Genomic DNA, 12054 nt, shown 5'->3' with positions numbered 1-12054 from the left:
TTAGGAAGGCTGGATTAAATACAAAGGATGTCACTTCGCTAATGACAAGTTTGCTCCCTGGCCATTAGCTCAAAGTAGAAAACCCTGAGGGACTGGATAGGAAAGGACTGACTGACGTTCTTTACTTAATCAAAGGTATCTGCTCACCTGATTGATATTCATTCTGCATTTTCTCTAATTCACCCCAGATGTGCTTTTCCAGTTGGTTCATCTTTTTGGACAGTTTATTTTCTATGTGCTTTACTTTGTTTAGATCTGCTTCCTGTTTCTGCCTGTTAATGAAATTCTCTAATTTGCTTGAAAGCTTCAGTAATTTTTCTTCCGTTTTTTTTTCAGACATATCCTACAAAAGATATCATGTGATAAAGCTTCAGAACACCTTTGTGGATTTGACTTTCAGCTTAGAGAATGCTTTTTAACAAGTTTGGATTTCTGTGCTAAACATGAGAATTCAAACCAAGTTCCCTTGTATCTAAAGCTATTCACAAGCGGAAGTTTGGCCTTTGTTTGGCCTTGTTCATTTGTAGTTTCTGGAATTCTACATGCTATGGGAGAAAAGAAAGGGCTGTGGTCTTTATGAAATGCCTGAGGATTTGGAATTTTAGCGTTTAAAGAAGTGTAGCCAAGGAAGGCGTTTTAGATACTGCTTGACCAGAGCTCCTTGGACGTGCTTGTGTGTTAGACGCCCTTATTCCCTCAAGCTGCCTATCTCTACGTGGACAGGCTTCAGGTAGAAGTGCTTCTCTTAACCCTGCTGTCTATCAGAATCACCTGGCCCATAACTCCCCTACCAGCACCTCCCCACCTCCACAATTCTGATTTAATTGGTCTGCGATGGAGCCCGGGAATTGATGGCATTTGAAAGCTCCCCGGGTGATTCTGATGGGCAGCAGCTTGGGGGCTGTAGAGGCGGCCTGACGCTAATTAGCTTCTTTGCTCCTCCTGGCAAATGTAAATGCAGGCAATTTACCAGCAGGGCCTGAGACTGACTTGGCCCCTTTGATCCTCTTTGGTCCCACCTGCCTGAAGAAAGGGTGGATTCCGGTCTCTCTCTTCCTTGTGATGGGCGGCTTCTGCCTGCAGATGACCCTGTGGTCACCTAGGTCTGCCTAGAACTGGTGGAGGAGTCTGCCCAAATCCGGAGCGAGACCAACAGGCCCACTTGGCTGCAGATCTGACCACACATACTTCAACAGCCTGTCAGTGAGAAAGCTGTAACGTTTACCTCCCTCTCTTGGACTCCTGGCATCTATCAGTTTGAACAAACTCAGGTGGGGTAACTGGAGCGTCGTTTACTGGCTGCCTAAAGCCCCTCTACTGAAGTTCCAGAAACATCTGAATCATCTTCAAGACTGGCAGCCACCGGTGAGACTCATGGCCCTGTGCTGCCCTGCCATCAGGGCTCAGCAGCGTGCTGGCCGTGCTGGCTGGCGTGGGAGAAGGGAGCCTGCGACAGGTCTCCTGTATGTCCCGGTCACCTCACCCCAAAGCGTGGGGGTGTCTCTACAAGGTCTGACCTGGAAAAGGAGTTTTGATAAACCTTTGATCTACCAGTGGATCTCCGGAGAGGTAAAACGACATGTTTAAGGCCGTTTTCAGGCTTTATTGTATCTAAGCATCACCCAGGGGCTTGTCCGGGAGCACAGATTCCCAGGGAAGGCCCTGGAGGGTCTGATGCTTCAGCTCTGGGTTGGGACCAGGAATCTGTACTTTTAAAAACTCTCTTTGGGTTATTCTGGTACAGGCAGAGCCCGTTCTGAGAAGTGTGGGTTCACAGAGCTGGGGAGTAGCAAACAGGACCAGAAGACAGGCCTCTGGATTCCTATTCCAGTGCTAAGAAATCAGCGACTGGTGCAGGGAGGGTCACTGTGAATTTTTAAGTGTGGCTTTCGAAACTGACTCGTGGCTCGCATCTAGACAGTGGCCGTGCGGCTGGTAACTTCATGAGCAACCCAACCCCTTACCAGTTTCTCCTGCAGGAGCTTCAGACACTGATTTACATGGCCGAGGTGGGCTTGTTCACATCGGATGGACTGGTTTTCTGTCCATTTTTGATGGTTCTCCATTTCCTTATATAGGCTTGTTGAAAGGGCATTAAATCTAGGGGGAAAAGTGGTTTGTTCTATTTTAATAAGTAAATTTAAACCTAAAGCCAAAATTTATTGAAAAGTCTGCAGTTTTTTCGGATGAGGGTCCATGTGCCCAGCAAGCACTTATGGGGTGATGGGGGGATGAGGGAGCACATGCTGTGTCCCTGCCCCAAGCTTGCGTTCAGCCCACCTGCTGACGACACCCATCTGCACAGCCCCAAATGCAAGTCCACACAGTGGCAGGAGCACGCGCACGCAGAAAGGCCTGTGTCATCCACGCAGGCTTCCTTTCGGGGCCCAGGGCGCAGTGAGTGTGTGCAGAAAAATTACTTCGACAAGTCACTTAGCATGGTGTTACTCTATGGTAGACGTTAGCACGCTTTTTCCGTAAGGGTTAGATAGTAAATAGTTGAGGCTTTTCAGGCCATACAGTCTCTTTTGCAACCCCTCCGCTGCCAGTGCAGCGGGAAAGCAGCCACAGATGACACAAATTAGCCTGGTTTGTTTATAAAGAAACAATGAGCATGGCTGTGGTCTGATCAAACTTTATGTACACTGAAATTTAAATTTCATATAATATTCACATGCCATGAGGTATAATTTTCTTTTCTTTAAAAAATGATTAGAAAATGTAAAAACCATTCTTAGCTACGGGAAGACTGGCTAAGGGCAGTAGTTTGCCGAATCTTTGCTCTACAAGGGCCACTATGAGGTTGGGGAGGAGCTAGGCCAGAGAGGACTTGCGTTGTCTAGTAAAGGAGAGAACAGTCAGAGGGAGAAGCGGGGAGGGGAGAAAGAAGAGAGCCCTAAAAGGAATCTAGGGAAGCAGAGGGTCCAAGGGAGACACTTCTCGGCCGTCATCTCTGCTTTAGGCAAAATCTTCAGTAAAGTCCCCATGGTCACCAATGGATCTCTGTGAGTGGATTCTTTTGGGGGTGTTGGGAGGACTTAAAGAGTTGCTGAGTTACTCATGTGAGGCAAAATCAGAAATAACAAGAGGTGTGCAGGAAGGAATCGCTGGCATCAAGTTGATGTACCCTAGGAGTGTTAAATAACAGAGAACGAAGAATTCTCAACAACAGAGGTAGATGGTATTACAGAGGTTAAAATGATTGGAATCATGTATCAGCAATTTGAAAATTCACTGTGGAGAGGTTGAGAGTGTGAGAGGGGAATCCTCATCTGAAATGACTGAGAAATACGGGATTGAGAAGAGGTGGGAGGGGGACTGGCAAGTAGTTTGTGTGTATGTTTTCTGCTTGGGACTTGCTCTTGGTAAGAAGTTAATTTCAGACTCCCTTTTAGACTAGGCTAAATATTAGATTGGCAGGAACAACGCATGTTGTTTGTTGTTGAAAATATTCAGGACTCCCTTACAATGTGGGGTGACTTGAAATAATTTACTCTAATGATCAGGAAAAATTACATGCAGCTAATTTAACTTGTGATATTTATCACTGGAAATTGCCTAAGGCATGCTGGACATATACTGCATGGATACACTTCTTTAGCTCTCCTGAAAAAGTGTTTGGACTAATAGTTGGAAAAGACAAGTTATGTGAGGCCACTTGCATTTTTATTTAGACTCTGGGTCACTCTGCAGCGTCTGCAGACATTTTTGGTTGTCACAAATAGGAGATGCTACTGACCTGTGGTGGGTAGAGGCCAGGTTGCTGCTAAACATCCTACAGTGCACAGGGCAGCTCCACAACTAAGAATTATCCAGCCAAAATGCTAATAGTGCCAAGGTTGAGAAACTCGGATTTGGATGATGAAATCAAGGAATGGAAAGGTAGTTACTTTTCCAATACTTATATTTGTTGCAGTATGATAGTTAAATTCCGATCTTCATTTTTCACCTAGAAGGCGTACCTGATGCAGGTGAGTATCTCAACATTGAAGAAGATGAAGTTGGTTACTCTTCCGGTTCTTAGTCTAATCATGACTTTTAAACACTTGTGCTGCTGGCTAACAACAGGTGTTGGATCTCAGACAAATAAGCCCCCAGCTGATAGGTGGACAACCTCTTTTTAGCCAACTGTTACCTCTATCTGGAACATTCTTCTTTGGAATATACAATGGCTCCTGCCCTAATTTCATTCAGATTTATAGTCAAGCACCACCTTATCACAGAAGCTTTTCTTGTTTTTGACAACATTAAAAAAAAAAAACAAACAAACTTTGTCCAACCTGACACTCCCTATTCCTTTACCCTTCTTTATTTTTCTCCAAAATGCTCATCATCTTGTGATATATATTACATATATATCTTCTCCACTAGCACATGAAAGCAAGGATTTTGCTTTGTTCATGGCTGTGACGAATGCCTGGAATATAGAAAGTGCTCAGTTAAGTAGAGGTTGAATAAATGATTTATTATTTTTCATTGAATACCTTTTATTAGGGCCGTTCACAAATAACAAATCATAGACTTGTCAAGCTATTTAGAGACATAATCTTTGATTTTCATCTTCCCTGGTCTCTGGTGGAAGAATTAATTAATAGTGATGGTTAAGGGGGACAGTAAATCTCCAGATCACTAAGAGGTGGCTTTACAATCAAGAATCCGTCCTTCAGTGCTCACCTTCACTGTGTAAATAAATGAGAGCATTTACTCTCATCACTGACAAAATATTAAAATCCCTCTGAAAATCAAGGAACCATTAAATGTACCCAGGTAATGTCTCTAGAAGGACATGGCAGTAATTGAAACTCTGAAATTAAAATAAACCATAAAGACTGAATTACTTCTTATGATCCTTATTACAAGGTTTTGCCTGCAATTGGAGACTCACTTTGCTGATAACAATCAAGTCAGATTCTGTCTGCTGGTAGTTTATTAAAATATGAAAGCATTATTTAAAAAGCATTCTCCTTGAAAGGTATAAAGGATAAAAACAGAGGTTTATGTAAATCTTTGTCTCTCTTTATACTTTTTCCTAACATAGTGGACATGATTTACTATGTAAGAATGATTTTTCTGTTAATTATAACATACAGTTATTGTGTTAACTGTATGTTAATTTTAACATACAGTTAAAATCTCAATAGGATGAATTTATCTAGTATGACGCTCACATTTTAGTTCCCAAATCTCCTATACAAGTGGTTATGGGAGCACTTCAGTCAGATATAGTTAGATACAGATAGGTAGCTAGGTAGATAGATGGATAGGTAGATAGATTGATAGATAGCTTTTTCTGTCCTTTTTCCTCAAAACACAAGTCAGACTTTTAAATTATAACCAGAGACCTCACTAGGATAAACGTGAGATAAAGGCTGGTTTTTTAAAAAAATTTTCATACTAATAGAATCAGGTTAAAATGTACACCAAGTTCAATTATAAGGGAGAAAGTTACAGAAAACTAAAAGAAAATTTAACGGGGCTCTATAGACATAACCGGAGCCCAGGGTAGAGAGCTGTGGCGAGAGTGAATGGTGAGGGCAGAGTATGGGGCTTGGAACAAATATTCCAGTGACCTCCCTGGTTCTGGATGACATACATAAATGAGGACATAGCTCCATCCTGGGCTAGTTTTACCAGTTCACTTATGTCTCAAACCCAGTTGTCTTGCATTTAACAATCTGTTGCATGAACTTTTTTAGAAGATGTGAACATTTTGAATTCTTGGAAACTGTTACTATTACCAGGCTCTCAAGAATTCAGATGGTGGCTCTAACCAAATGGGAATATAAAAAGATTTAGTGCTCTTTGATGGGCTGTAAACACAGAAGATGTTTTCATTTTTTGTAATCATATCTGAAAAAGGGCTTTAGACTTGGTACTATTGCTTCTTTAGAAATTGAGTTTAAGAGTCTTAGTTTCATGTCAGAAGCAAGAAATAAATTTCAAGAAACTTTTTTTTTCTACTAAGTTTATACCAATATATCTTAAATTAATTTCTTCTCAATGTTCTGTGACTTCTAATTAGTGAGACTAATTAAAAAGCAATTCCGACTCCACTCTGATACAAAGACTTTTGTTAATTGTTCATTCTAAATTGTACTTGAGTTTAAATATCAGTACCTTTATAGCCTCATACCGTCATAGTTTTGAGCACATGTGATTTTTCCCTTCCCTAAATTTCTGTAGCACAGTTAGTTTACTACAGTAGGTGGAATTATGAGATGGAGACATCACAAACTGACAAACATAACCTGAGATTTGGAGTCAGAGACTTTCTAGCTGTGTGACTTTGGGTAAATTGTTTAATTTCCATGACTATAAGTTTCCTTGTTTTTAAAGATAAGACCCAGACTGCAGAGCTGGGTGTACCTGCACATCTTGAGCACTTGGGGATCGGTAGGCATCTAAAAATGGCAATGAATATTTATTATTTCTGCCTACTGATATATCTCATTTAACACCATCTCAACTTTTACTTTACCTGTTATGAGCTTGTCACTTATTTATGTGTTTTCTCCCCCACTGTATATGGCCATGATTATGTCTTTGGATATTCCAAAACACAGCTTACATATTATAGGTGCTCTAAACATACATTCATTCACTGGCTTCTATTTGTGTCTGAATGTGCTGGGTGTGAAGGATACAAAGATAAATGAGACAGGTCCTTGCTCTGGTCCACTTTCTACTGTGGTAGCATTTTCAAAGCTGTGTGGTAAGGTTTGACTCTATACATTTGCTTCATTCACCAAATGCTTTTTCTTATAAATCACTATCAACTGAACAGCGTCAGCAACAAGAGCTATCCAGGGAGTGACTGGTCAGTGCTGACCTGCCCACCCCTTGCTGAAAGACAGCCGTAGTTCATGATGGCTGAGACTGTTGCTCTATAAGCACTCAGTTGTCAGCTTAGGACATTACTTAGCTGAACATCTGACTAAGGCCCTTCTGGAAAGAGAAGGCTCAGTGCAGGGGTCCAGATGCCCAGCCTGTGCATTTCCTTTGTCAAGTCTAGTGATCAGTGCCAAAGTCCCAAAGATTCACTAGAAAACCCCAAGACAGTATTGTGGCTTTTAAGTTCAATATAAAATATGTTCAGTTGACCATTAAACTTGAATTTGTTAAAGTTTCTAAATGGGAAAATTGCTCAGTTAAACTTACACCTTAATGTTATCAAAAGCGTTTAATCCCTTTGTTCAGAAACAGTTGTTTCTTAAAAAAGTAAAGCAAATTCTATATACCGCATCCACTTTGCTTTGAGAAGTCCTCTGATTGAAAAGAAGAAGAAAAAAAAAGAGGCCTACCTGCCTTACTTTTCTCTTTGAGCAAAATACTTTGCAATACATAGCTCAAAGGGTTAATATCCCTAATGTGAAGGAATCCTACCAATTGATAAGAAAGTGATGAAGATAAATGGTAAGAATGGGCAATTCACAGAAAAGGAAATTCAAAGGGTGAAGGGAATGCAAATGAAAACAAGAGATGCTATTTTTTATCCTTTAATTGGCAAATATTAAGAAGAATATCCATCGTGGATGAGAATGTACAGAAAGGTCTTCTCATGCATTGCTGGTGTGAGTAAATTGCTACAACATTTTTAGAAAGAAATTTATAAAAATTAATGAAAACATAAACTCTGACCTAAGAATCTTGCCTATAGAAATAAAAGCACCTATATCTAAGGAAATGTAAAGATATGCACACAATAATTTTTGTTTGTGGTAGCTATAAACTGGAAAGAATCTATGCATCAGTAAGATAAATGAGTAAATTAATTATGACATATCTGTAAGTTAAAATATTATGCAGCTGTAAAAAATAATGCTAGAAAAATATTCACTGATCTAGAGAGAGATATCCAAGATGTCCTGGAAAAACACAAATTATTGAGTAATGTGTGTAGGATTTATTTTAAAAACCCATGCTCTCTCTTTGTATATAACGTATGTTATATATATTATATATGTATATACATAAAATCTCCCTTTTCTGTTACATATTTATATTAATGAGGGGGAAAGTGAGGAAGGATACACCCCTGGTGTTAGCATTGGTTACATTACGAAGCTTGAATGGTGACCTCTATTTTCAACTTTGCCTTATTTTATTTGTTACGATGAATGCATATTACTTTCTAATTTAAAAGAGTCAATTGTGTAATTGAATTACTAGAGCTTATAAGTGTTTGCCTGGGGAAAAAAATCTCGTTTATAAGTTCACTACTACCTACTGTAATACTAATGAAATTTTAAGACTTCATTATTTCAAGTGAGAGAAAGATTCCAGTTTATACTGTTACAAAAGTGTCCAGATGCAGATTTAACTATTTAGATGATTCATCTGTAAGCTGATTTCCCACTGGACTGCAGGTGGAAAAAGTATGCAGCACCTGCAGTGAAGCAGTCAGCCCTAGATCTCAAACATTTCCTTTTCCCCTCTTTTCTATTTGTTAATATTCTTGATCCCTTTAAGCCAGTCTTCCACTCCAGATTATAAGTCCCTTTCCTCCCCCAATAAAATCCCTTCTTAAATTATACTTCTAGAAACAGTTTACTATTCTATTTCTCCTTTGGACACTTTTTTCTATCTTAATTCTAAGCTAAAGGGATTAGATCAATCATGACACAGATATTTACTGAGCACCCTCATTGTGCTAGAATTTAAGAACCTGCTTTTTTAGAATATGAAGAAAGTAGGTATTTTCTGTTTACCCAAGACACCTACTTCTCTGAGTTATAGTGATGACTACTGTTGTTCATCAATTTCTAAGACACACGCTTTTCCTAACTTAACATCTCTGAAATTGGGAGGTGTCATAAAATGATAGCATGCTATGGTTTAATTGTTAGCTTCATGTCTTAGAGGTACAAGAATGTAATGGTATATCTTATAGTCAATGGCACTTGGATTTAATGAAATATGGTAGAGATGGGGAAAAATGGAGAAAGAGTATACTCAGAATACGATTTGACCAAGGCATTAAGCTCAAGTGATGTGGGACAGAGAGGAAAAGAACAAGAATAGAAGGAGCAGTAAGGTGGTATCATCTAAGTGCCTAGAATTTCCCTTTGCCTGAACCATGGTGTCAGGAAATGGTGGTCATTTAAATGAGAAAGGAGGATTTGAGGATAAGGAGGCCAGTAATCTGAGTGTTTGTGGCATCTTGTCTCCTTAGTTGCTTTCTCCATTGTACAGGGGAAAACTCGGTGTAATGTGGGATAGAGACCAGTATTAAAATAGGGATACTGTAAAGAACTAAGGAAAGGGTCTTAGAAGAAATCATTAAAAAAAAGCTTGTGAATCAGTCTTTAAAAAATTATTTGATAATCTTGTGGAATCAGTGTATGTTCAATAGTGCTTTACATTGAGGCATTTTAATGTACAATTGATAAGTTAAAATTATACTCTATCAGAAAGTATCATTTTAGTTGAGATATACAAAAAAAGAGAATGACAAATTAATATATATATTTTAAAATTAAGAATGTTGTATAAATTACTTTAGTGTAAAATATTCTCTGCATCAGTTTGTTGCTTTAATTCTTGGACAGGCTCAAATTCCTGGGATAGGATTTTATTTAATGCCAATGATTTCATTAAGCAAAACCCTTTGGAATGCATTAAACAATTAAAAATCTTCCATTCACTTACTTGAACTCCAAAAGGTTCATTTCTTGGTGATAATCCCCCTGGACCACCTTTAAATTTGAGATTTGCTCACAGCTGGAAGCCTCTATCTTTCCTAAGAGCTGCATTACCTAATGAAAGTACAAAAGGCAGATTTTTTGTGTGTGAACAAAACCACTAGCACTTACGTTAATTATACTTTAGTCCTAAAGGAGCCCAGAATAAAAGTCCAGCTTTAAGCCTAAAGCATGTCTGCATTTGAAAATTATTTTTTTCAAAGGAACGATTCAACAGTTATAGCACTATCTTCAGGGAAAGAATAGGGGAGCGTTCCATTCTGCTGTCTATAGTATTCTTTCTGATAATAGATTACCTGATGATGTGACAAAAACATGCTACTGACATTAGCTTATCAGTCTGTTAATTTGATTATTTCTTTACTTTCTGTCTCCCCAGTTAAAATGTAAGCCACTCTAGCCTGTATCACCACTGTATCCTCAGCGCACATTAGATGACCAATGGTAGATGCTCACCAAATGCTATTGAATAAATGCTTAAATGCACAATTGGGCTCTGCAAAGAAAACACCTGAGTGGTCTAAGATCAGGCCTCGGGAATTTCCAGGTAGGATTCTGACAGGAGCACAAGTAAATCCCAAGTGAAATGACTTATGGCATTTTAAACATAGGAAAAAACAAGCTCATGTTTGGAAGTTAGGGTAAAAGTGCCTTCCACATTGCTGGAAGCATTGAAGAAGTTCTTTAGGTAAAAGGACTGGATTGGGAAACAGATGCATGATTATGCAGCCCATAATCATGTCAAAAGTAATCACTGTCAAGGGGAATGAAACTACATGATTGCTTTTGGCCAAACTCAACTGCTGAAAGAGATGGTCATGTGGGGCTGAGTGGGTACTTAAAATCTAAGTTCTCTTAGAAAAGAAAGAGGTGAATAATGGAAGGATTTCATTGTTGGGTGGGCAACCAACAGCACACGATTGGTTATTTATACGAGATACAGGCTACTTATAGAAAGTACAGTCAAAAGCAGAATTGTTAACAATGAAGCATGGGCAAATTAAGCATGGCCAAAGCAAAGGAAAAGAAAGCAGGCAGAGCAACATCATTAGATAAAATGTTATTCAAGGCAAAATACGTAAAAAGGAACAAAGATGATCATTTTATAGGTAAAAATCATTCTTTCTAAAATACACAGTGAAAAATAGTTTTGAAACTTTACCTTATATATTGAGCAGTTGTAGAATTACAAGGATAAACTAACAGAGACAATGTATTACAGATTTTAAATGACTTCTCTTGACTTACTGGTCAAATAAGTAACATATAAATAAGTATATAAAAAGATAGGACAAATATAGTTTATTTATACATTTACATGCCAAACAATCAAACTTGCAAACAGAAAACACTCATTCTTTCCCAGTGCCCACTGAGCATTTACAACTAAGTACACATGTGACTACAAAGAAACTCTCAAATTATTCCAAAAAGCAGGAAAAGCAACTAACTACCTTGCATTTAAACTAGAAATAAATAAGAAAATTATAAAGAAACAAGAATCTAACCATTTGAGTAAAAAAAAACTTTAAAAATTCTATTGTTTAATTCCCCAGTGTTTCACATGAAAATGTGCCTCTCAGGTCACCTACAATAAAGAGCATATTATGGCCAAGGGCCTTGACTGCTGTGCTCAAAACCCATCACCATCCCTTTCCCACCAAATAATCAGGCCCTGACACTTTCAGAAGTAAAGCTACCAAATCCTTAATGAATAGATAATTATAATGCTCTTTAAACTGTTACAGAGCATAGAAAAAGAAGAGAAATTTCCAAATTATCTTAATCAAATCAGTGCAACATTGATTCCAAAATCTGAAAAAGATTGCACAAAAAATGCCCCTGGAGACTAACCTCATTTGTAAACATTGATGCCAAATTCTTAAATAAAATATCGGCAAATAGTGTTCAGCAGCCCAATGGAAAACACATCATAATCAAGTGCAACTGATTCTTTTTTTAAAGTAAGGATGATTTAATAATAGGAAATTTAGGGCTTCCCTGGTGGCGCAGTGGTTGAGAGTCCGCCTGCCGATGCAGGGGACACGGGTTTGTGCCCCGGTCCGGGAAGATCCCACATGCCGCAGTAGCGGCTGGGCCCGTGAGCCATGGCCGCTGAGCCTGCGCGTCCGGAGCCTGTGCTCCGCAACGGGAGAGGCCACAACAGTGAGAGGCCCGCGTACCGCAAAATTAAAAAAAAAAAAAAAGGAAATTTATTAATACAAATAATTATGCTAGTATAGGAGAAAACTGACATTATTTGCACAAATGCTACAAAGTTATTTAACATAATTCATAATTACTTTTTAAAATAGAGATATGATTGACATTTAACATTGTGTTAGCTTTAGTT

General features: G+C 38.7%; 1 protein-coding gene across 1 annotated transcript in view; it reads right to left on the bottom strand.

Annotated features, from left to right (window-relative positions):
- The window catches only part of FAM81B (family with sequence similarity 81 member B), a 49959-nt gene that overhangs the window by 1690 nt on the left and 36215 nt on the right, over nucleotides 1-12054 (bottom strand). Inside the window, 3 exon segments of the mRNA XM_089909118.1 lie at nucleotides 148-343; nucleotides 1965-2100; nucleotides 9649-9755. Of these exon segments, the coding sequence (XP_089765244.1) occupies nucleotides 148-343; nucleotides 1965-2100; nucleotides 9649-9755 (439 nt within the window).

The sequence above is a fragment of the Delphinapterus leucas genome, chromosome 3 (assembly GCF_059928025.1).
Source record: "Delphinapterus leucas isolate spDelLeu-1000000601 "Yukka" chromosome 3, BTC_Dleu_Yukka2, whole genome shotgun sequence".
Classification (NCBI taxonomy): Eukaryota; Metazoa; Chordata; class Mammalia; order Artiodactyla; family Monodontidae; genus Delphinapterus; species Delphinapterus leucas.
This window is presented reverse-complemented; position numbering and strand designations above follow the sequence as displayed.